This window comes from Marmota monax, unplaced genomic scaffold (assembly GCF_021218885.2).
Source record: "Marmota monax isolate L192 unplaced genomic scaffold, Marmota_monax_Labrador192_F-V1.1 WCK01_AAM20220418_F8-fsc00171, whole genome shotgun sequence".
In the NCBI taxonomy this organism is placed as follows: Eukaryota; Metazoa; Chordata; class Mammalia; order Rodentia; family Sciuridae; genus Marmota; species Marmota monax.
Window position 1 is genome coordinate 157,977 of NW_026694658.1, and position 26,274 is coordinate 184,250.

The 26,274-nt window shown below is 45.4% G+C and overlaps 1 protein-coding gene and 1 non-coding gene across 8 annotated transcripts in view; both read left to right on the top strand.

Moving 5' to 3' along the window:
- The window catches only part of Hnf1b (HNF1 homeobox B), a 51,657-nt gene extending 41,073 nt beyond the window's left edge, over nucleotides 1–10,584 (top strand). For 5 of the 7 annotated variants that reach the window (XM_046423178.2, XM_046423179.2, XM_046423180.2 and 2 more), the window contains exons 8-9: nucleotides 1,660–1,778; nucleotides 9,601–10,584. In XM_046423178.2, the coding sequence (XP_046279134.1) occupies nucleotides 1,660–1,778; nucleotides 9,601–9,621 (140 nt within the window). In that variant the 3' untranslated portion in view covers nucleotides 9,622–10,584. The remainder of the gene's footprint in view (nucleotides 1–1,659; nucleotides 1,779–9,600) is intronic. The other 2 variants (XM_058572319.1, XM_046423184.2) reach the window with 1 other exon arrangement.
- Nucleotides 10,585–19,317: 8,733 nt separating this feature from the next.
- Nucleotides 19,318–19,436, top strand: LOC124078470 (U5 spliceosomal RNA). The gene has a single exon (XR_006846907.1). It is a non-coding gene; the product is annotated as a U5 spliceosomal RNA (small nuclear RNA).
- The last annotated feature ends 6,838 nt before the right edge of the window (nucleotides 19,437–26,274 follow it).

Below are 26,274 nucleotides of genomic sequence, written 5' to 3' on the forward strand. Positions count from 1 at the left end.
CTGGAAACTCCTGAACAAAGCTGTAGGTCTGAAAGAGAACAGCCAAGTTCAGCCTTCTATCCTCAGGGCTCAGTCCCTACTCGGGCCGGCAGAGCTGGTTTCTGGGCACCATCTCACATTCCAATCACATATTCGTGACTTCTAAAAATCTGCCACATCCTGTAGCAGAGTCTCAGACCACAAGTGGCTCACTTCTCTCCCCCAGAGCTAGGTGATATGCTCCTTCTTTGCTCCTACCCCCTTCCTTGTCTGGGCAGGCTCCTTTCATGGCCAAGCCTGGGACAGTCAGAGTGGTCATCGGTGACCTGTGGGTTGCTGAGGCCCAGCAGGCCTGGCTAGCCACAAAGAGAGAACACAACAACCTCCCTGCATAAGAAGGGCAAATTGAGGCAGCATGTGACCTTCACTCCCATTCCCCACTGGAGGACTCCTTGGTAGGCTCCGTGTTCTGAGAACAGGCTTGTCCCTCCCTTATAGCCAAGCATCTGCATGTTTTCATTAGTTGATCATGTGACCTGGAATTTATTCTTTTTTAAAAACTTGTATTTGTTATTTTTAGATATTCATGACAGTAGAGTGTATTTTGACATATTATACCGACAGGGAGTATAACTTATTCTAACTAGTATCCCATTCTTGCAGTTGTATGTGGTATAGTTTTACTGGTCGTGTGTTCCTATATGAACATAGGAAAGTTATGTCTGATTCATTCTACTGTCTTTCCTATTCTCATCCTCCCTCCCTTCCCTTCATCCCCCTTTGTCTAATCCAATGAACTTCTATTCTTCCCTCCCCCCTAGATTATTCTTATTGATAACTAACCTGAATCAAAATGTTCCAGATGTGGTAGACAAGTACTGGTGAAACAGAACGTTGAGTCACATGCTCCTGAAAGATTTATTTGAATCTGGTCTCCTTTGGTTTATCCTTTCTATGTCTATGATGTCATAAGGCTATGACATCATTTCAGTGCCAACTAGAATAGCCCAGAATAATACAATTAATTGTACATGTGTCTAATTGCAGTTGTCAATCAGTCTACAACTCTGGCAGAAGACCTGGTGTTTTGAGTCATGGCTGAAAGAACAAACCTGTGCTTGGCCGTGTACTTCATGTTGGCTGGCTACTTAGAATTTTTTTTCTTTTTTGAGAACTGAGCTACATTTCCCACTGAGCTACATTGCCAGGCCTTTTTATTATTTTATTTTGAGACAGAGTTTCACTGAGTTGCTGAGGCTGGACTCAAACTTGTGATCCTCCTGCCAATGTACCTGGCTAGAACATTTTTTGACTTAAAATCTTAGTTGTGCCACAAATAATTAAGGATCACTTGCTGATAGCCAGGCACCTATTATTTTATCGAAAGTCAGAGGAACAGAAGTGTTCCAAAGTACTACTGTATACAAGACACTGTGCAAGGCTGTTCGTGATATCTCCTCACCTACAATAGCTATCAGCACCATTTTACAGGTGAGGAAACTGAGGTTATATAACTCAATGAAGGAGCCAGGTCTTTGCCACATTGCATTCTTTCCAAACATAACCATAACCCTCTTTTATCTGCCCAGGGAAACAGGAGCTATACCATGGAATGTGGAAGTCTGTAGCTGCATATGTAACTACATCTACACTTTGATTTTGTTTTCCCTCTCTCTGCAGTGTATGCACACAAGCAGGAGCCCCCCCAGTATTCCCACACCTCCCGGTTTCCATCTGCAATGGTGGTCACAGACACCAGCAGCATCAGTACACTCACCAACATGTCTTCCAGTAAACAGGTAATGCCTGCGGGATGGGGCAGGCATGGGGCGGTGCGGATTCAGCCACTTCCGAGGCTCCTTTAGTTACTTGCTAAAAGAATTTCTGAGGTCACAGGCCAAAGGGGCTTATGCTCCCCCAGCATCCCTAACAAGAGCACTAAATGAGGACTGAAGTTTGCCAGGTCACTGGAGCCTGAATCACACAGAGCCATTAGGCCTTGAGATTGAGCACTCTGCAATGGAATGGCAGAGGGTCATAGAAAAGGTGTTTCCATGCAGGACTCGGGAGATGGTCAGATCATTTGTTGAGTTTCTTACTTTGCAAAAGTGGTCAGTGGGGAAGGTGTGTGGTGCATCAAGAATCCTGAAGCTCATCCCCCCAGGCCAGGATCCACGTTAGACACAGACACTGGAAGCTCCAGGGAATGACCCGATTCTGCCATCCCATGGAGACTCCCCCAGTAGACAGTGTGGCCATTTCAGGGGTCTGCATTCAGTTGGTGTTTTATTGAGAAACCTAGAATCTACTTCCTGGTGTGCTAAAAGTGGGGAATCCAGAGGCTTAGTCACTGCTCCAGTTGATGAGTAATTGCCACTTCCCCACAGAGGAGACGACTAGTAAAGACAAGCAACCAACAGCGAGGCTCATGGCTGCAGCTCAGATATCTGGACTGCAGCAGGGCTCTGTGGGTTAAAAAACAAGACGCCATGTCTGCACACAGATGATGAGTCCAGAGTAACACAATAAGGCCTTTTAGTACCTGGGGTCTGAGAAGTGTGGGAACTGTTTGGCCTTTATTGATTACTAGATAAGGAGGCGACAACCTTGAACTTCATGTCAGAGGGCTCTGCAGGATTGTCTAGTTGATGGTCTTTTTCCATCTGAGCCCTGCAAATCATACCTCATCCACTACCTTGTGCTTCTGAGATTCTTTCATGGGCTCAGCAGTCCTTGCTCTTTACAGTGCCCCCATCTTCTAGGCCTAGAGTGAAGTGGAGCAGGTGGGTTCTATTTCTCATTCTGCCATTAACTACTCCTGTGAACTTGACCTCCCTGAGCCTTCAGTCTTCATCTTTAAAATGATGATGATTGTAACATCCTCTTGTTCCAAGGATTCAGTGAGGTCTCGTAGATTAAGTGCCTGGCACATCTTAAGTGCTGAAATAGACACATGACCTGGGCAGCTGGGCTCTGGCATTGGGGGTGGAGGGAGAGGGGTGTGGGACCTGCTTTGCCACTCTTCTCTCACCCAATAGAAGATGAAAGGACAACCCCCACCCCACCCCGTTGCCCTGCCCTTCGACTCCCGTGCAATTTCCCACTCTTTGTAGTGAGCAGGGAAAACATTTATCTGTGCTCACAAATCTCAATCAGGAGGGCAGCCAGGCACAGCAGCCCTCCTTGGGAATACCTTCCCCTTTGAAAGGTTTATCAATCCATCTGCCACTTGGTCAGCCCTAGACAGGACCGTGATTAATTATTCCTGTCTTTCCCAAGTTGACTTTGATGCTTGCTTGTTGAAACGAGTCCTATGAATCCAGGAAATGGTCTCTTAATCAGAATGCTTTAAGATGCTCCCCAACATGCTGCTACCAGCGCCCAAGTGGCTTCTCTCCTCTGTTGGACACAGTAGCCAGCCAACCTTGACATTGTGTGAGCCGCCTGTTAATGTACTATGAACTTGTCTCTGCATCCTCAGATAGTTCAGGAGTCTGGCAAGAGACTCGTTTTGCAATTATGAAGATGATTATTATACTCAGTAAGGAGGAAAAAAACCCTCATGTAGAACTTTATAGTTTATATTTCTCATGACCACCATATCATCATTTTCTTTTTATTGCAATCTAAGTACAAAGAAACCAAAGCTCAGAGACAGAGTGTGACCTGCCCAAGGTCACACACAGATTGTAAATTCTAGAGCATGACCTCTGGACTTTGGTCTTTGACTCCAAATCCTGGACTCCTTCCATTTAAACAACATTTGCCTTCCAATACTCATCTTTTTATTTTCTTTTTTTTTTTTAACCTGCCCTGTTGAACTCAGTGCAGCTCTTCCACTGAGCCATATCCCTAGCCCTTTTAATGTTCTATTTTGAAACAGGGTTTCTCCAAGATGCTTAATGGGGGCTTGCTAAATTGCTGAGACTGGCCTCGAACTTGCAATCCTCCTTCCTCAGCCTCCCAAGTCATTGGGATTACAGGTGTGTGCCACCACACCCAACCCAATATCCCTCTAAAATTCCCATGGTAATTGTTACTTGTTCTGTTGTCTGTGGTGGTAAGGAACCAAAGTAAAAAATTAAGCTAAGTTCCAATCAGATAAATTTCTTCTTTCAAACCAAAGGACAAGGAAGAATAGAAAAGCAGAATGAAATAAAATGAGGTTCAAGTGCTATCTCCGGACAGCACAAAATATCCAAGGTGAAGACAGTTTTTACAAACTCTGTTCCTAGGGCAAAAAGTCACAAGTGAGTTGCCAAAGAGTCCTGGTAGCAATTTTTCTTTTTTTTAAACTATTTTTTTTCCAAGAGGGATTTTAAAACCATTGCTAAGTGTCAGGAGGCATATGAGGTGAGGGGAGAGAAGTTTTTCTTGTTAAAAATGTGTTGGGAGAACTTCTGGATTAAACATAGTTAAACACCTCAGGCAGGGCTTCTTGGAACATTTCACTTGAGTGTAGAAGTGGGTCATTAGTGTGCACTGTGCTCAGGTCACAGGGACACACTCTGGGCAATGCTATTTTAGAGGCATGTGCAGTGGTAGGAAAAGCTGAGAGACCTAAGTCTGCTATGTGACCTTGGGCAGTTAATTGCCCAGTGTAAGACTCAATTTCCTCATGTATAAATGGGAGGAAATCCTATTCCCATCTCACAAAATATTCAAAGTGGAGCTCCTTCCCAATTCCTCTCCTGTCTGAGATCCTTTCTGAAGACTGGTGTCTTCCCTTGTGCCGATGCCTTCAATATTGCACTCAGTGCCTGGTCTACGTGGTCAGAGGAGTTCTGACAGTAACCCAGATCCTGGACCTGAGCTCCTGATCCCTGTTTCCCATTCTGCTGACACACAGGTCCCCTCTCCACCAGCTCCTGGAAAAACAGCAAGTAGTCCAAGGACTACTCAAAGCACCCAAGCCCTTTGTGTTCACCTAACTGCCTGGGCTAAAGTAGATATTCAGTATATATGGATGGATGATGGATGATGGATGGATGGATGGATGGATGGATGGATGGATGGGTGGATGGGTGGATGGATGGGTGGATGGATTCTGAATTAGTATATTTTGAATACCTTCCACTTTCTAAGCATCCCTCCAGGCACTTTTCTATCTTACCTTGTCTGGCTAACCCCCTACTCATCCTGCAGAGTAAATATTTGTATGCCTGATTTACAGAGCAGAAAATTGAGGTTCTGAGATGGGGAGGGTTCTGGACAAGTTTACACAGATGATAAATTCCAGAGTTGGACTTCTCATTCCAAATCCATTAACAACATTCACTTTCCAATGTCCATTTTTAAGCACCCATACTCAAGACCCAAGATTATGCAAGTATAAGGCTAAAACCTGTCTGTGAACTTTTGTCTGTCTGACCCCAGTACTTCCTGTTGTGAAGACAGGCATGCCTCAGGGGCCTTGGGGATCACGTTTCAGGAACCCCAGGCTGGCACTTTCTTCTGCCAAGAATCCTTCTGCAGCTACTGCCATCTGTCCTTCCCAGAGCATATGTCTCCCCCTCCTCCTCAAGTCGTGGGTGCTGGCAAGTTGCTTTCTGAGTGGGTTTGTGCCTGAGCTCTTGCATAACAATGCCCCACTGGTCTGGAAATAAGACCGCAGCAAGCACTGACCTTGGTTAGGACAAGTGTGGGCAGGCTGTAAGCCGACTCTTGTTTCCACAACTTTCTCTACCCCACTGCTTCACTTCCTACTTTATAGGGAGGGCAAGAGAGGCCCCCAGAGCAGTCACTAGTCAGGGGTGCTGACAAGAAAGAGGTGGCAGCCTCACCATAAAACCTCTGTGGCTGTACCCTCTCTCCCAACTCTCTTCACTGCGGGCGGGGCGGGGCACAATGGTCTGAGGGCTAGGCACCAGCCCCAGAGTTAAGCAGATCCAGGCTCCAAATTCTATCACTTTCTACTTGTGTGACCTCAGGGAAATGGGTTAGCCTCTCCGAACCTCACCTATAAAATGAAGGGAATGACACCTCTCTCATGGGATCATTGAAAGGACTGGTTGTAAGAGGACTTGTAACACATGTCACTTGGTGCCTGGCCCAAAGGAAACAGCCAGTTCATGGAAGCTGGGTCACACTCGGATTCCCGACATGGTGACCCTGAGGATTTCCAGAGCTTGGGAAGGAGGTTTTTAAATGACAAAGGGCATTTTTGTCCCTGTTGCCACATGGAAGATAGAAGGAGATGGTCTTATATAATCGTTAGGAGCACGAGCTTGGCTGTCGTGAGAATCTGGGCACAGGTACTTACAATCTCTTTGGGCTGTACCTCTGTAAAATTGGAATTATAGTTTTTACTTTCAATTAATAGAGCAACACTTATAAGTTAATAATGATAGAAGTGGGTTATCTGTGTTAGCCTTCTCTCCTTCCTCGCCCTCCATTCTCTCTAGAGTCCACTGCAGACTGGCTTTTGACCCCATGTTCCCCTGTGTACTGCGCGCTCACACTGCCATGTTGCTAATTCCAGCAGTTACTTTTCAATACCTTTGACACAGCTGTTCACTGCCCTCCTTTTCCCTGGATTTTAGGGTGCCATCTTTCTGGTTCTCCTCCTACAGCCCCTTCTCATCTCCTTAACTAGCAACTCATGTGTTGGAGAGAACAGGGCTCTTTCTTCAGCCTTTTCTTGTCTATACCCACACCTGAGTGTCCTCCAATCCCATAACTTTGGATCAAGTGCACACACTGACAGTTCCTTAATTCAGTTCTGCCCACAGAGGGCCTCTTGACAAATGCAATACCTTTGACAGGGACATGAACATGCCAAATATATCTGATATGCCTCTCAAACTGAACATACCTAAAATAGGAACTCTCCATTTTACCCCTATTGGTCCCCACCCAAATTTCTTCCTCCTTGGGCTTCTCCATTTCCAAAAATTGTACCATTTGTTTACGTAAGATACCTGAGAATACTGTTGATTCTTTTCTCTATGCCACACATCTGGTCCATCAACAAGTGTTGCTGGGAATCCTTCAGAATGCATCCTAAATCTGGCCACTTCCCGCCATTCCCATTGGTACTATTCTAGTCCTAGTTCAGGCACTCCTTGTCTCCAACTAATCCCCTTAGAGGCCCCATCAGTAGCCAGAGTGATCTCTCTCTTTTTGGGGGGGTGAGGAGGGTACCATGGATTGAACTCAGAGGCACTCAACCGTGCTTATTTTCCTACAAAGTACTTATCTCCATTTAAAGTTGATTATATAGGAAGATATGTATTTACATTTACTTGTTTGTCATTCAAAACTCCCATTAGAACAGAAACTCTGTGAGGTTGTGGGTAGACCTTGTCCACAGCTGCATCACCTTACCCCTAAAAGTGCAAGTCCATGGCGGGCACCCAACAATGTGTCCAGTGAATGAATGGCAAGCACCTACTTCAGAGGGTTGATGGGAGAACTACTTTGCAATGTTGGGAATCAAGCCTAGGGCTCAATCATGCTGGACTAGTATTCTACCCTTGGGCAACACCCCCAGCCCACGATGGAAGAAATAATTGCAAGAATGTATATGAAGCCCTGAGTGTGGCTCCCGGCACAAGGAAGGACCACAGTCTGTGTAGCTGTTACCATCATGCAATGAACCTTCTCAAGATGAGGGCCACTGCTACCCCATCCCAGATGGATAGTCACTCAGGGATCTTATGGGGAGGCTCCTGGGGGGCTGGGTATGCTGGGCCTCTAGTACTAAGGGACCACAGTGCACCCCTTATCAGATGTTTGTGTTTAGACTCTGAAGGGGGCAAATAACTCTAGTTCCTTTGACAACATTTAGGGCTCTGCCACCATTTTATTATTTGAGCAAACATTTGATAGCTGGGAAGCCCATCCCTAATGACAGGTCATAGAATCTCACTGGCGTCTCCTTATCTGCCCTTCTTGTTTGCTCTTCTATTGAAACCTGCAGGGTCACAAGCCATTTTCCCTCTCCTCTACCTGAAATCTGAAATTTGGAAAAAGGCTGATAGTGGGAAGTAAAGAAACTCAAGAGTGGGGGTGGGCAGAGGGAGAAAGAGAAGGCAAAGGGTATGAAGAGAACCCTGACCACGCCCTCAAGAATGTAGGAGGGACAGAAACCTGTCTCCTTACATGAATGCACAACTCAGGCCCACTCTAAGAGCCCTCAAAAGCAGCATGGAGAGAAGCCCCCTGTGCAGGATTGTGCCAAGCACCATTTAGAGGACTTCAGCTATATCAACCCATCCAAACCCACCACAGCCTTCATTTATATGGGAAGAAATTGAGGCAGAGAGGGAGTAACTTGGCCAAAGCACAGCATAAGTAAATAAAAGACTCCTAGTCCCATAAAGATCTCACACTGGGACTGGGGGTATAGCTCAGTTGGTAGAGTGCTTGCCTTGCATGCAAAGGCCCTGGGTTCAATCCCCAGCACACACACACACACACACACACACACACAAAATCTCACATTGGGAGATCATCCCAAACCCATTTGAGTCTCTGCACACTCTCCTATTTTCATAATCATTAGCTCTCTTTAAGCCTTGTTTTTCTAATCTGTAAAGTAGACAAAAATGGTAACCCCATATGGGGTTGTGGTTAGGAACACTGATTTATGAGATAATAATGGAATGATAGGCCTCTGGTAGTTGTGGTAGATATGTGTGTGTGTGTGTGTGTGTGTGTGTGTATGCACATGTGCGCTGTGGGCAGGGAGTCTTGAGAGAATAAGCCACTAAGCCAAAAGGCAGAACCCTGGATGCCAATAAAAGTGAAAGAGGAGGAAGAAATAGAAAAGGAAAAGGAGAGGAGGATGTTGCCAAACAGTTTAATTAAAAGAGGTCCAGTGCTCTGGAAGGGGGAGCTGCCCCACACAGGTGGAGTAACTCCTCTCAGAGGGCTGCTCCAACCATTCTGGGGTCTCCTTTTCCAGCCCCCAAGAAGCATAGCATCAGAGGCTTCATCCCTTGAATCCTTTCCCTAGTCCTTCAAGTTTCTTGTCCTAATAGTAACAAATCTTGAGAAAGCACTTTGCAATTTCTAAAGTTCCTTCCTGGACGGAAAGTTTGAGTAAGGGGTCATTTTCTCACATGACTTATGGCCTCGCTGCTCCACGTAGATCAGCGCATGGGAACAGCCTGGGAAATTCTTAGAAATGCAGATTCCTAGGCCCACCCGGTCTGAGAATCAGAATAGAACCAGAGTCTATGTTCTAATGGGCTTTCTGTACTGGTAGGGCCATTAAAGTTTGAGAAGCAGTGATCTAGGGCACCCCTGTGCTTAGAGATCTTAGGAAGAAACACTTCCATAAGAGGCAACCCACCCAATTGCCTTTGCCACTGGCCTGAGTGCTGTATAAATACCACTCTCACAAAAAGAGGAGCTCAATTTCAGGGTTAAGGTCAGCATGTTAGGACTATTACAAGGTCCCCAGCAATTTACTTCTCTCCACTGAAGTGGCCAGAAAAGCCAGCTCCAAGGAAGTGTGTGCTTCAGAACCAACATGTAGAACTGCCTAGCCCTAGATGCCCAGTCCCCCACCCCCAGCTCTCTCCAGCTAAGCCAGGTGTCAGCTCCCTTGGAGAAGCCAAACTAATGTCCCTGCCTAATGCACACAGCTGAGCTCTCTCTCCTCTCTCTCTGCAGTGTCCACTGCAAGCCTGGTGATGCCCACATATCACTTACTTGGTGCACAGCAACAAGGACTCTGTTTTCTACATCGTCACCCTTTGGGCAGCTGTCATGGAAAAGCCCAGTGACCTGACAAGCACCTGTGAGAGGTCCCTGCTTAGCTGACATCCTGCTGGCACCTCAGACAATCCGCTCTCGGGAGGCGCAGCCTGAAGCCCAGCTTCCCTTCTATGCAGTATTGTCATGATGCCTCTCCCAAGATGTCGAGTGCTCCTGTCCATCCTAGAGGTGGGCCATACGAAACCGCGCAGGAGGCAGAGGGAAAACGGTAGAGCCCGTGTTGTGACCCTTCATTGAACAAACTGATGCGAAAACTTGAATCTGTTACTGAAACAAGGAGAGGAGGACACGCACTGTTGAACTGAGCCAAACCCACTGTAAATATCAGCAAATCCCTCTCCCCACCCCCAGCCCAAATGATCTCGAGATTTCTTTTAAAGAAGTAAATTTGTCCAATGGGTGTAAACTATAAACTACTGTAATTAAGTGCAATTTCCCCTCCGCATCGTCTCCCTCTACCCTGTATATAATACTAAAGTGCCTATTAGTTTTCTTTGTAAAGGTCAGAGCTGAACTTTCAAAACTGATTTGCCACCTCTCTCTTCCCCATGGAGAAACACCCCAAATGGGAAGTGAAGCCCTTCACCCACCTCCCTCTGGCCTGGACACACAGAAGGACAGCATCCTTTGGACTGACCACCAGCTAACATCCATCTCCCAATGTTAAGACACACACCTCTGGATGCCTGGAGGGGCTGGAGATGTCAGAGTGACATCCTGGCTTCCAGTGGGGCCAGGAGTTCAGCCAGGGCACACCCAAGAAACCTCAGGGCAGGGACACTGACTGGCTGATAGCAAAAAAAAAAAAAAAAAGAAGAAGAAGAAGAAAGAAAAAAAGTGGCCATCTCAGGAAGCCTCCTATTAAAACAGTTTATTTTATCACTGCCCAGAGTCTCATATTTCTGTCTCAGACACCTCCCCTGCCATGGTTCCACCCAGAGCCTCTGGCCCTGGTCTCCTTGGGGTTTTCCACTTACCCTATGGATCGAAGCCTGTGTCCCCTGGAATGTGGAGGAGCCTGCACCTGCTGTCCTATCCCTGGAGTCTTTGCGTCACCTTGCCTGCTATTCAAAGTAGGGGAGCTTTGGTTCCCCCAGTCTTCCTCCTGTGAAGGGGTCTGGCTGGAGCAGGAGCCAGCATGGCCGCCTTCCCTGCAGCTCACAGAGGCAAAGCTGTGGAGCCGGTTCTCGGGGGCATAGAAACAGGCAAAAGGCAGGAAGACTGAAAATGCAGTGGGTAACTTGTTCCAGCCTCCTTTTAAGCATTCATTCCAGCCAGTCTTCCCACCTTCTCTTCCTTCTGTAGGGCTGCCAGGGACTAGGAGAACGGGCTCCTGTGGATGTCACCACTTACCCAGATCCTCTCCCCAAGTGAGGATGCTGATGAACACAAATAGTCCAAAAGGTGAAAAGCCAAAGGGCTGGAGACGCTCAGCAAGGACTTGACTACCAAGAACCCAACTCCAAGATAAGGGGGAGGGGCACGTTCCTTTGCTGTCTCCTTTTCTGCATAACTGGGCCTGCTGGCCTGTGCTTTCTCTACTTCTAAGGGTGCATTTCCCAGGAAGGTATGAGCAAGGAGACTGTGCTGACCAGGCCTGACCAGGCGCTGAAGGACAGGTTTTTCAAAATCCCAATGGAGCCAGACATGATGGCACACTCCTATAATCCCAGAGACTCAAGAGGCTGAGGCAGGAGGATCGCAGATACAAAGCCAACCTCAGCATCTTAGTGAGGCCCTAGGTAACTTAGCCATCCTGTCTCAAAATAAAAAGGGCTAGGATGTGACTCAGTGGTTAATTGCCCCTGGGTTTAATTCTGGGTACCAGAAAAAAAAATCCAGTGAAGTGAAATACCTACAGCAGGCAGGCAGGCAGGCAGACTACCTTTGAACATCCATGGATAGGAAATGAAATCAGTAATGAAAACCTACCTTAAATCCTATTAAATTGTTTCATGCCAAACAGTTGTAAGGTATTCCCTCCAAAGGAATAAACACCCTGTTCAGTGCTGAATTCAGGTAGATAAGAATACGATGCAGACAGTCAAGGAGTCTGAGCTCCTGGCCCACAGTTGGAGGCAGTACTTTGATATTCCATACTTATGGGTATGGAATACTGGCCTCCATTGGTTCCTCGGTCCCCTGGGATGAAGTGATTGAGAGAAAGTTCATGGGTGGGGTTAAAAAGGGTTAAGGACATGGCCAAGCACAGCACCAAGCACTCTATGTGGAAAGATGACAAGACCCATTTTACGAACTGAGATGATCCAAAAAAACATCTCAAGTTCCAGGAAGAGGAAGGGAATATAGGCATCAGCCCTAGCCTAGAACCCCATATTAGAACCCCATATCTGGATCACATTTTTGCAGGAACAACAAGTGTCTACATTTAGCAGATTTTAGAACTAGAACTTTCATTGGTGTAATAATCTTCACAGCCCAGAAGGTCATAGAAGTCTGTGGGGATTTTTCCTAACCAAACCCTATTTGAACCAAGACATGTAAAAAGATGACCCTGGCAATTGAGAATCCCTAGAAAATTCAGCAGGTTTTGGTTTTGGTTTTGGTTTCTTTGTGGTGCTGAGGTTTGAACCCAGAGCCTTTGCTAAGCAGCATCCCTGCCTCAACCTGTAGCCTCATAGCAGCAGCTTTCTAAACCAATCAATTAACTGAAAGAGAGGAAAGGGTATCCACTCTGTCCAGACATGGGGGGTCCTGTGTCTGTCTGTACACACTGAGTCCAGGCTAACAGACAGATAGATGTTCCAGGACCCGCTGTCATGTTCTAGGGTGAGCACTGGGGGAGTCAGACTTCCTTCAAACATCCATGGATAGGAAATGAAATCAGTAATGAAAAACCTACTTTAAATCATATTAAATTGGTTCATGCCAAACAGTTGTGGGGTATTCCCTCCAAAGACACAGATAAACACCCTGTTCAGTGCTGAATTCAGGTAGATAAGAATACAATGCAGACAGTCAAGGAGTCTGAGCTCCTGGCCCACAGTTGGGGGCAGTCCTTTGATATTCTTTTTGGAGCCAGAATGCCTTGATTAGAATCAACAACCCTACCACTTAACCTTTCTGGTCCCTGTGTACAATTGGGATGGTAATACTAGTACCTACTTCGTAAAGTCCCTTGAAGTGGGCTGGGGTCTTAGAACAATGGTAGAGCACTTGCCTAGCATGTATGAGGCACTGGGTTCAATTCTTAGCACCACATATAAATAAATAAAAACAAACATCCATTGACAAAAAAAATTTAAAAAAAAAGACCATTGAGGAGTTAAAAAGTGAATACATGTTAAATACTTAGAATTCTGGCTGTACCATGAGTACCACGTGTTAGTGAGGACTCTCTCATCCCAGAGCACCCCTTCATGGAGTCTTCTGGGCTTGGGCAATATTTCCAGATAACCTCATCACCAGTTTGATGCTTTGGTAAAGAAAACTGCCAATAATTGGTAAAATGCTTTTGTTTGTTTCTATGGCAAACAAAGCTGAGTCAGAGAGGCCCAAGGATAGGGGAGAGGCTTGACTGGGGTGAGGCCTTGTCTTCCTCAGGGAAAGAAGAAGACACAGCATGAGGAGTAGAGGGCCATAGAGCATACCCTGAAGCTGGGGCTAAAACTGGCTTCCTGCTCCTACAAAGGTTGGTTTAGAATATGGGGAGCCAGGAAGGTTAAGTTCTGGAAAAGGCAGAAGCTAATTTTTGCCCAAGGATGAACAGGGCCCTTGGGTCCCCTTTGAATTAGGAATGAATTCAAACAAATGCCCATCAATAACTACTCTGGAAAAAATGGCAATTGTCAGAAATGGATGGTGCAATGGAATAAGACATGCATTTATACTTCTTACCCATCACATAGGCTGAATACTTATGAGAAATTGCAATGAGCTGAACCAAGTGCCTATAAGATTCTGCCTTCCCTCCCTCCCTTCCTCTCTCCTGCTCCCTTCCCCTCCCTCCTTCCCTCTTGGGTGCAGAGGTCATTGTGGCTAGGCAAATACTGGATTGCCTGCTGAGATTTACAACATGACTATTTTATAAATGAATCTCGGGTGTGCAGGACTTTACACACACTGGGATGAACTTTCTTTTTCCTGGGTGTATGTATATAGAAGAAACACTTTCTAATGGAGACCAAGCAAAGCAAACATGGAGCAAGCAATATCAAAGGCAGGAATCATCAAAGCAAGTTTCTTGTGGCCTTATGTGTACATTTATGTCAACAGATCACACAACACAAATACGAGATATTTCCTTTGCACCTATTTTATTTTCTCATCAGATATATACTGTTGTAATCCCAAAAGGAAGATTTCTTTCCTGTACTCTATTGTCTTGACATCCTTAATAAACTGATAGATTGTTAATCCAAATAAATTATGAAAGGGATAAACAGATAAAGCTGTTTTTTCAAGGTTTGGTTTTGTTTTGTCTTGGTCCTGGGGATTGAACCCAGGGCAATGTAACACTGAGCTACATCCCCAGACCTAGGTAATAGAGGTGATAAGAGTATTTGAAGATACCAGGATTTCCTGATGGCTTAAACATGAAGAAAGAAGGAAGGTTAATTTTCATTGCTGTAACCAAAACACTCAACAAGAACAACTTTGTGGCAATAAGGTAAGTTTTCATTACTCCCCTCTCTTTGGTTCACAGTTTCACAGGTTTAGTTCATGGTCGGCCAAGTCCATTGCTCTGGGCCCACCCAAGATGAGGCAGAGCATCATGGTGGAAGGGTATAGCAGAGGGAAGCTGCTCACCTTGTGGCAGCCAGAAAGCAGAAAAAGGGGAGGGGTCCAAAGGGAAGATAAACCATTCCAAGGCCCCCCCACCCCCGTGATCCACCTCCTCTGACCACACCCTGCTGGCCCAGAGTAACCACCCAGCCCAGTAGTCCATTTAAACTGGAATGGACTGATTGGGTTCCAGCTCCCATAGTCTAATCATTTTACCTCTGAACATTCCTGCATTAACAGGAGATTTGGGGAATATCTCATATCCCAAGTCATAACAAGAGGCATCAAAACTAATTTCAGGGTTGGTTTGGGCTCTAAACAAAGTAGGAAATAGAAAGTAGGAAATGAAAAACTGTTAACTGAGCATGGGCTCTAGCTTGGTTATTCTCTAGAGTGGCACCTTAGGGAATGCCCTGCAGTACGTCATGCTGTGATGACTGATTACTGAATCTATAAGATGTCAGGTTCTCCAGTAACATGACATTCACTCAACAAATGTTTACTGAAGCTATGTGCTACTTCCTCTTCTAAGCATGGAAAGAAATGCAGCTTTTGAAAGGTCACTTCTTCATGGAGCTTACGTTCTACTGGGAAGGAGTCAGCAATAACTGAATAGCAATATACTAAATACGTACTAAATAAACCAATGTGTTGGGTGTTAATACATACTAGGGAAAAAAAAAAGAGAAAGAGGAGAGGGGAGGTGGGGGTGCACTGGTAGTTGAGACTGGGGTTGTGGCTCAGCGGTGGAGCACTTGCCTAGCACAGGCAAGGCCCTGGGTTCCGTCCTCAGCACCACATAAAAATAAATAAATAAAGATATTGTGTCCAACTACAACTAAAAAATAAATATAAAAAAGAGAGAGAGAGTGGGAGTTCATAACCCACTTGAATCAAAGTGTGGAATATGATATGTCAAGAAATTTGTAATGTTTTGAACAACCCACAATAAAAAATTAAAAGAAAAAAGAGATACATATTTAAAAAATAAATAAATAAAAATCAAAAAAGAGAGAGAGAGAGAGAGAGACTCCATTGTATCCCTTTAGCTGCTATAATAAATGACCAAATGAGTGCCGTGGTGCACACCTACTAATACCAGTGCCTCAGAAGGTTGAGGCCAGAGGATTGCAAGTTCAAGGCCAACCTCAGCAACTTAGTGAGGCCTAAGGATTTATCGAGACCCTGTCACAAAATAAAACATAAAAAGGAGTGGAGAGGACTCAGTGGTTAAGCAGCCCTGGATTCAATTCCTGGTACCAAAAACAAAACAAATGACCAAATGACCAAAAATTTGGTGGCTTACAACAATATATGTGTTCTCTCCCAGTTCTGGAAGCCACAAATCCAAAATTATCATTGCTGGGCCCAAATCAGGTTGTCAGTTGGATTATACTTCCTCTCAAGGCTCAAAAGGAGAATATTTTTAGTAGCTGTCAGCATTCCTTGGCCTTTGGCCACATAATTCCAATCTCTGCCTGTGTGGTCATTTTGCTTTCTCTTCTGTGTCAAACCTTTCTCTTCCTCCCTTTTATAAGAATACATGAGATTGTATTTAGTTTTCGCCTGTGTTCTGTGGAATTCTCTTCCTTAAACACCTCTGCAAAGACCCTTTTTCCTTTTAAGGTAACGTTTGCAGGTTCAAGGGAGTAGGACCTGACACTTCTAGGGGGTCATTGCTCAGCCTAGTACAGAGACTTTACAGCCAACTCAGAAATTCAAACCCAGAAAGACAAGGTGATCATTTATTTTTTTATAGCCCTTTCCATTCTAATTCATCATTATTTTTATAAAATAGCTTGTCTTGTCTTGTCCAGGTAACATAGCTAGTAACAAGAAAGATACTTGTTCCTTAATCTTTATAAAAAATCTTAACAGGAGCCATGATTTGGGACAACCCGAATCAATAAGTAAATGATAAACATGTTGCTCATGTTTGTATCGCGGTGACAAAACCACAGGTTGCCACCGTAATTAGGGTTAACCATTCATCTACTCATTTGTCCATTTAGTAAATATTTACTGCTGCCATAAAGAGTTGTGGTTAAGAGTTCAGCTAGGGAGTCATTCGAATCTGAGTTCAAATCCTGACTCTACCACCTACAAGCCATATGATAGTTGGCTTTTTTTTTTTTTTTTTGGTACCAGGGATTAAACTCAGGGCACTCAACCACTGAGACACTTCCCCAGCCCATTTTGTGTTTTATTTAGAGACAGGGTCTCACGAAGTTGCTTAGGGCCTTGCTAAATTGCTGAGGCTGACTTTGAATTTGTGATCCTCCTACTTCAATCTCCCGAGTTACTGGGATTACAGATGTGCACCACCTCGCCCAGCTGGAAGCCTTCTTAACATCTCTGAAAATGGGGTTGGCTGGGGATTAAATGAGAAAAAATGCATAAAGTCCTTTGCCTTGTACATGAGAAAGTGCCTGGTAAATGTGATCTAGCCCTACAAGGAGGACAACATGATATAGCAAGATGGTCTCCCTCCTTTGGTCATCAAATGTCTCCCTCTTCTAGAATGTAAGTTCTGTTAGAGCAGGGACACAGCGTTTTATTTGCTGGTCTGTCCCCATCTGGCACTTGGCATATATGAAGCACCCAGTAATTGTTTTTCTTAATGAATATATGTATGCACGTTATGGACTTCACCAGTTTATGTTTGGACAATGACCCAAGTACACACCTATCCCCACCACTACCCCCACTGTTCTCTGAGCACCCCTGAGATTCAAAGAAACGAGTGAGTCACTGGTACTACTTTTGTAGATGGGGATGAAGAGAAAGCAGAGAGGAAAAAAAAAAAAACGACTATTCAGGGTGGAACTTTATAGCTCATGAGGACTCTGGAGAGTTAGACCTGCAGCTTGTTTAATGCTTTCCTACAAGTGAAAGTTAAAAGGATCGAAAGAGCTAAATGAGAAACAGGCCTCTTCTCTAATTCAATTCAGCTTCGAAGTTGACACCCAAAGAAAGGAGGAAAAATTAAAAACCACTTCCATCTATCCATAGGTCCAATCTCTATACCCCATTTGCAAATATGCCTACCATTCATCAGATTTCAGATTACAAACTACTTTAAGGCAGAGATCCTCTGTTATGCCTTATTTACCAGCTTAACTAGATCTTCAAACTTCATTCACTTTCAATAAGCAAAGCACCTAGTGTGGAACGGGAAAGTTTTTCTTATTCAAAAGTACCTCTTTTACACACCAACTTTGGGCCAGGAACTGTGGTGGTAGCTGGAGATTCTAAAGTGCCCTGAAGAGGATCCCAGCCCAGCTGGGGAGACAAACAAATTAGCAAGTGATTTCAATACAATATATATGTGTTAGAAAGTATAGTGGTAGAACAACGGAGGAAATTCTGCTTGGGTGGAAATCAGAGAAGCTTCCTTGGTAGATACATGAATGCTGTCATGAAGAAGGAGTGACAGTTAACCAGGCAGATTAGGGGTTAGGGGTGGGTGGAGAAGGCATTCCAGATGAAAGAGCCACAAGTTCAAAATGACTGTCTAAATCAAAGAGTTCCTGGAATTGTTTTCGTCCAATTTTTTCTTCTGTCCTCACTGATTTTGTCCACCAGGTCTGCATGCCTGGGACCCTGTCTGAACTTCCCTGGCTCTGGCCCTATAAATTAGTATCTGACACAGTGAAAAATATTCTTCAGGCTGTAGGGTCCCCAGGTCAAGGTAATGGGTCACTAGCCAGCCAGTACCTGGACAGAGTGAACCAGGGACTGAGAAACAAATCTGTGGGCCCCACATCTCCCATGAGCAGAGGTAGGCCATGGGGTAAGGCACGTGATATTTACGTTCAGAAACTGCAAAGCCACTAGCTTGCAAAGTGTCTGCAGGTGGAGGGTAATTTTCCTGTTACTCAAGGACTTCTGCCCAGGCTCTGATTGGCTTGGGGTGAATTGCTTTATGACCCAGAGCCAGGCAGTGATAGATAGGAGATGTGGTTTAGTAGGCAGAAGTTTAGAAGGCAGGAAATTGCTTCACTGGGCACAACCATTCATAAGAAACACCTCTGGGAAAATGAGACCCAGGCTCCTGGCAGCTCTGCCCTGGCTATTTGTTTACATCAGCAACAACCCGTGTTCCTGGTTACACAATGCAGCAGCGTCACTTTGAGTGGGGGATCTTTGCCCCTTGGAAGAATAAACACATTCCTCACTTGCAGTGGAATTAGCCGGCCTCACAGACTTTCCAGTGACTCTCCTCGAGATCTTAATGTCATAGAAAGGTGACTCTAAACATGACTAGCTGAACAATCCCACTCACTCCAAATGCAGCTGACTTTTCCTTTATGGCAGTAAAGGCTTAGATGAAGATACTCTAAAGATGAATGGTGGCAAAGAGCTGCAATCCTTTGTCAGGCAATTGCCAAAGCCATGCCAGGTTTCTCAGGAACAATCCAGTCCCGGTTCTGGGGTCATTGGTCAGTTTTGGCAGAGGAGGGTGTGGAGTGTGGTTTGTTTGAATATGTTTCAAAGCCCGTGTTTCCATTGTCCCACCAGCTGTGCACGTCCTTAGCTGTGTTCTAGAGTCCAGAGATCTTGCTGCCTAGAGCCATCCAATCTGTGTGCACCATCCGGAGGAGAGATAAAGGGCAGCGGTTAGAGTCTCCAGATCCATGGGGGTCTGTCTAGCAAGTCATTGGCGGCTGCCTGCCCAGCACTGTTGAGAAGAATCAAGAGTCACACCCTGGCCAGGTGTGGTGGCCCACACTTGTAATCCCAGCAACTCCTGAGGCTGAGGAAAGAGGATCACAAGTTCAAGCCCAGCCACAGCAATTTAGTGAGGACCCGAGCAACTTAGTGAAACCCTGTCTCTAATAAAACATTTTTTAAAAAGAGCTAGGGATAGTCTGGTTTCTCTTCAGATCATATAACTCTTTCACCTTTTACCGTGGGGAAACAATTTCTGTGGGGAACAATTCTGAGACTTAACCCAAATTTTTGAGGCCTTGCATTTGCAGGGCTGATAAAGGTGTGCAAAGATTAAAAAATAAAATAAAAAAGTTCTGGGGAGGCAGGCGCAGTGGTGAATACCTGTAATCCCAGCAGCTCAGGAGGCTGAGACAGGAGGATTATAAATTCAAAGCCAGCCTCAGCAAAAACAAGGCACTAAGCAACTCAGTGAGACCCTGTCTCTAAATAAAACACAAAAAAATAGAGTGGGGAATGTGGCTCAGTGGGCAAGTGCCCCTGAGTTCAATCCCCAGTACAGTAAAAAAAGGTGGGATGGGGTGGGGCTGGGGATGTGGCTCAGTACCCTTGGGTTCAATCTCTGGTAGCAAAAAAAAAAAAAAGTCATGCCCTGGGCCCACTCCCTCCCGTCTCATTCGCAAACCTCATCTCAGTCCTGGCCTGGCCCTGGGCTTTGGCAGGCTGCCTCACTTCTCTTAGATCTTGGGTTCTTGATCTGTGCAATGGGCAGCACCAGGTCACTAACCTCCTAGTTCTAAGGTGAGAATGAAATGAAGCAATGGATTTCCTCATTCTCTAGTGTTTATGCGCAGGGTTTGATGATGGTCTCTGTGGCTGTGGAGCAGGTGGAGGGGCTTGGAGGAGAATTTCATTTTATGATTTTTCAACCTTCATATGAGAGATCACAGACAATTCTTCATTACCTCTGATTTAGTCTGAGACCTACCAGCTGTATCTTTACACAGGCAGAACACCCAGAGGCAGGAAAATTATCGACAGAAAACCCTGGGCTTACCCCACCTGGGCTTGTTTGGTTTGATTCCCTAGAGGCTGTTTGATTCAATGCCCATTTTCCAGCTCTAAGGGCACTCAGACTACGCCATTCTGGCTCCCCACCCTCTCATCAGCACCTCACACAGTGTCCGCTACATAGTAAGTTCTCTAAAAAGATTTGCTGAGTGAATAAGCATGGGCATGAGAGCATCAATCAATCAATAACTGGGTTGCATTTCTTTTAAAAATGTGAAAAATGCTGATATAGTGACTCCATAACAAACCTACTATGGACTTTGGAAGGCCTTACTTCTACATCATCAGATAAGCAGGCAGTCTGGATTTCTAGTTTCCTTGAACAGATAAAGCAGTCCTGTCAGGAAAATCAAAGTGGGGCATTATCCCAAAGGTCATACAAGGACAATCCCTAGTCCAGATTATTAGTTTTAAACTCCCCTCGGGGTCCCAAACTCACTGCTACCCCTGCCCTGCTCTTTTTCTCTGAAAAACTGTAAAGACAGGATCTTCCTGTGTTACTCAGACTGGCCTCAAACTCTTACCTCAAGTGATCTTCCTGCTCGGCCTCCTTAGAAGCTGGGATTGCAGGTGTGCACCACTACACTTGGCTTGGAAAAATGTTTAGAGCCACTGACCCAGATACTTGGGAAATAGGATTGCAGGATCCATAAACTCTAAACCCTTCTAGAGGGACCAGGATAAGCCTAGAAGTAGAGAGACAATCATTCAGTTATCAGACTGGAGGAGTGTGTGGCCAGGGTGGCATAGGACAAATTTGGAGGAGTAATTTGGGATCAAGGGCAAGAGCTGTGTTACTGTATTAGAGGCCCACATTGCGGTGGCTCTCTGAAATGCGGTACATGTATCTGGGCCCTCTATCCTAAAAGGCAAGTTTATTAAGCCACAGGAGAAACAGCTCAGCTTCTGGTACCTGGAATGGAACCCAGGGGTGCCTAACCACTGAACCACATCCTCAGTCCTTTTTATTTTTTAATTTTGAAACAAGATCTCACTAAAAGAGAAGGGCTTAGGGTCTTCCTAAGTTGCCAAGACTGGCCTTGAACTCACTATCCTCCTGCCTCAGCCTCTAAATCACTGGGATTATAGGTGCGCACCACCAACACCTGTCTTAACTGCATTTATATATAAAAGCAAGTTCATACATTGCGGTAGGAAACATAATTTAAATGCATTTTAAGATAAAATATGAAGCTTCAAAGAAATTTCCTGTTTGCAGTGCTCTAAAATCCAGACCCCTTTGAGAAACACTCATCCCTGCTTCTGTGCCACTAGTGGTACTTCAATCAAGAAATTCCAGAGAGAACCATGCAGGGAATACTGTGCATACAGGGCACTGTCCATGCGTGTTGCTGAACCTCATCCCATGCAGTAAAGGTCCCCTTCATGCAACAATGACATTGGTACTGCAACAACTTCTCTATCACCTGGTCTGACCCTTGGTTCCAAGAGATCAACTTGTTCTTCTCCCAGGTTCTCAGATACGAGTCCCGTGTATGCCTCTGTTATTATTCTCTCTGCTTCAGTTGGCCATGACAGCATTTGGCACAGGTGAGACACTCCATAAACATGTATGGGGATGAACTGAGTTCTGGGCAGATGCAACAGTCTCCTCCTTCCTTCCTCCTGAGGTCAGAGGCAGCTCTGATACTGAATCCACAGGGAGCGCACAGGGCAGCATGGGCACAGCTCTCAAATGCAGCTCCAGCTGGGGCCCAGTGGGGACAAATTTCACTTCTTTTTGTCCCAGGGCTAATGGGCTGAAAAAATTTTTTCCAAGTAGAGACACAAGAAAAAACTTTGATCCACATTTTTGAGAGGATACTAAAATCACAGGGAGCAGCTAGACCTGCAGCAGGTAGGTGAGTTAACAGGGCAATTCTGGAATGTACTGAGGTTGAGGATGAATGGGTATCTACCTGGGTCTGGGGCATCTGGTAATCTCTAAGTTCCTTCTGGGCAAACTTTCTTTTTTTTTTTTTAAGTTTTTTTAAAATATTTATTTATTTATTTTTAGTTTTTCGGTGGACACAACATCTTTGTTTGTATGTGGTGCTGAGGGTCGAACCCGGGCTGCACACATGCCAGGCGAGCACGCTACTGCTTGAGGCACATCCTCAGCCCCTGGGCAAACTTTCTTAAGACCGCAGATTTCCAATTTGTCAAAGCAGGTTCCCTAGGGTCCCCATAGCCTATCTCCCTCCTCTGGCCCCCAGGGCCCTCAGGGCCCCCAGGCAAGAGAAATTTCCCTACACCTCCTTGACTCCAGCACAAGCCCCTTAGAGTGGGAACGGTGTCTCATTAATCACTGTGCCCCTACTTCTTAGTGAAGTCACTACACATAAGATACCCTCAATAAATATTTGCTGGTATATGAGACAACTGCATTCACCTAGTCGTAACAAATATTTATATTCTGTGCTGTCTACACTGGGCATAAGAATAGGAAATAGTTTGGGGCTGGGGATGTGGCTCAGTGGTAGAGCACTTGCCTCCTGTGTATGATGTCCTGGGTCTAATCCCCAGAGCTGCCAAAAATTAAAAAAAAAAAAAATGAAAGCAAGGAAAAAAATATTCCTTCCCTCAAGAAACTTATAGCTTAGTAGAGAAGACTAATGCAGAAAATGCCCAGTGTAGTGGACATGACCCAGTGCCCATTGTATAAGTACCACAACAGAGGCATGTCCAAAAATAAAAGGGATAACACCAGGGCCTTCCAAACAGTGCAGGTCCTGCCTCCTAATAGTGGGTGGACCCAGAAGCCATCAAGGTGGCTGAAGTCATGGGGGGCAGAGGAAGGGTCAACTTTGAAGGTGGGTTTTCACAATCACAGGAATGCCCAGAGTGGGTGGGCTGAGGGTGACCTCCCCATCACCCTGTAGGAAAGTGAGGCCCAGCTAACACCTGTTGAGACAGGTAACTCTTATTTGCCCATTGTCCTGTATTTGCAGAGGAGGAGCGAGGAGCTCCAGGCAGTAAGAGTGAATGGGTCACAACCAGGTGAGCCTCCTTTTGGCACCACAAGCATTAGCACAGAGATAGGCAGTCATCCTAAGCAGGATTTATACTCCAGATTTCAAGGTCTTATCATAAACAAGCTCTTTCTCAATTGCAACATGTCTGGGTAAGGGGAATAAATAGATAGGGAAAGCTGGAGAGAGGGGATGGGGGTGGGGGTGAGAATCTAGTAACCATGTGCAGGGTAGGATATGGCAGAAGAAAGAGAGAAAGAGAGAGAGAGAGAGAGAGAGAAGAAAGAGAGGTAGTAGAGCTGTTCATGGCTCACTGTCGTATGGGACATTGAACTGGTTAATAATAAGGTTTTACTTGTCCCATTCCTGTGTCCAGTCACCATGCTTTGGAACATGGTGAAATCCTGGAGCAAGCCCAAGGAGCCAGCCTCATGAGAACACGATCTCACTTAGGTCCCTCCTCTCACAGAATTTCTCCCCGGCCCCTACAGGACTTCTCTCCAGTTCATTTTATTGGTTGTGGGTAGAAGGCAGGTGGCAGTATCTCTGGTTATAATCTAAAGCTTTGGAGGCAGGAATTCAGCAGAGCTGTCCCTGGGAAATGGCAAGTTGTTTGCCCATGCTGCTTTGGCTTGGAAGAAAAGGGGTGGGGCCTCGTGCTGGAGTCAGGGAGACAACGGATGGAGGGTAAGAAGGGAGAAGAGAGTGAGTCAACCTCAAGGCAAAGCACATATACTTGTCCTTGGCTCCTGAAGGCCCCAGTGCTGCCTCTGGATGCCTCTTTCTTCCTTCAAGTCTTCCCCTGACTCTCACCTGATGCTGCCTAAATAAAAGCAGTATCCAAGGCAAGCAGCAAACCCCCCTTGTGCCCTGGATCATACCCTGCAGACCACTTGAAGGAAGGGATCAAGTGTTCTTTCCACAGCAGGCCTGTCATCAGCCCTTCAGGATGTGGACCTAGTATATGTCCTGCTCCTAGGTGGGACTGCAGGCTCAGCAGGATTTGGGAGATGTCCTTGGAGGACCCCCAGGGTGCACCTCTCACCTCCTGCTTCTCCAGAGACATCAAACACACCAGGCCTGGGCAGGCAGGGAGGAGTTAACAAACACAGCAAGGCTGGGGGAGGTTCCCAGTCCTCTCCCTCAGACTCCCAACTCCAGCCTGAGCAAATCCCCCCTGTGACTTCAAAGCCAGCAGCTTGTTTGCCTGAGGAACAACAATGCTTAGGGAACACAGGGCAGCAACAATGCTTTCCCTTTTGACCTAAGAAAGCATCCCTGGCATCATTGCTAGACAACTACTGGCCAGGAGGCCTACCTATGCATGGAATCCTGCTCAGGCTCTGATGTGGGTATTCCTGCCAGCCTGCATGGTTGATCTAAGACCAGCGGAATGTGTTGAGCAGGCCTAATAGGAATTGTGTCCCCACAACTCTATAAAGACTTTCTCAACTGGGTGCAGTGGCACACACCTGAAATCCCAGTGACCCTAGAGGCTAAGGCAGGAGGATCACAAGTTTGAGGTCAGCTTCAAAACTTAGTGATACCTTAAGCAACTTAGTGATACCCTGTTTAAACAAACAAACAAACAAAAACATTTAAAAGGACTGGGGATGTAGCTCAGTGGTAAAGTGTTGCTGAGTTCAATTCCTAGTACCAAAAAAAAAAAAAAAAGACTGATCAGGTCTCAGGATAGAGAAGATAGGCTCCTCCACAGTCCCACCCCAAAGCAGGGCATGACTGGCCACATCCATGCACTAGGAATGGAGACCACAACACCAGGCACTTTTTGCTCCTCTTTGTGTGCAGGGACCTCTCATCACAAATGTGATCGTGTGATGCTTGTCTATGCCAGAAATATGTGTGTCATATTTGTGTGTCTGCACAGGAGTGTGCATATCCCAGTGATCCCTATCACCACCACTTGGAGCTCTCAGAACTACACCCTTGACTCATTCTGAAAGCAAATATTTATGCTTGATCTAAAAGCAAGGGCCAAAGAACAGTATAGGAAAGCAGTACAACCTGTCAGCTCAAGAGTCAGAGGAACCTCTCTCAGGGCTGGAGCCTTAGTTTCCCTTCAGCTTACTTCTGCAACACACATCCTTTTGGGACTCACTTTGAGATTTGAAAAGTGCTCCCAATTGCAGCATCCTGCAACCAATCAGACCTTCCACAGGATTTGGGAGTAATAGTTACAATAATGATTTTTCCGTATAGAAGAGCCCCTGTGCATTCTCCACCCCATGCAAAAAAACAGTATGGAGAGAGTCCCTGCTCTTTATGAAGACAAGGCCCTGCAACAGATGCAGTGTAGAGTAGGGAGAGGTATATGGACCCAAAGATCACCCAAAGCTGCCACTTATTCTCTATATGACCCCGAGAACATTATTTTCCTGAGAATATTGTATGTCTTCATCTGTAAAGGTTTAAAATCTTCTGGAAGATCCTGCCTTAAGAAAGTAAAGTTCTGGGGCTGGGGATGTGGCTCAAGCGGTAGCGCGCTCACCCGGCATGCGTGTGGCCCGGGTTCAATTCTCAGCACCACATACAAAGATGTTGTGTCCGCCGAAAACTAAAAAATAAATATTAAAAATTAAAAAAAAAAGAAAGTAAAGTTCTTTACCAGGCATACTGGCACACATCTGTGATTCCATCTATTGGGAGGCTGAAACAGGATGATCATGAGTTTGAGACCAGGTTGGGTAACTTAGTGAGACTTAAAAAAAGAAAGAAAGCTGAGCATAATGTTCAATTTTCTAGTCCTGAAAACAAAACAACAATGAAAGAAAGTAATACTCTTGGTGATTATAAGGTGAAATAATTTGTAAAAAAAAAAAAAAAATAGCTCTTAGGCAGTAACCCAGGTCCAGGGCTGCAGACTGTACATGCCCAATGCTATTCCCTTTCCAGCATAGAGAGAAAGTGTAGCACAGTGGTTAAGAGCCCAGATGGTAGAGCTGGACTATCAGGGGTCCAATCACACTCTGTCACTTGTAACTTTCAGTAAGCATTAATCTCTGTGCCTTGGTTTCTTAATTATCTGTAAAACAAAGATTACAATAGTATCTACCCAAAGAACTGTGGATAGAATGAAATGAATGAATGT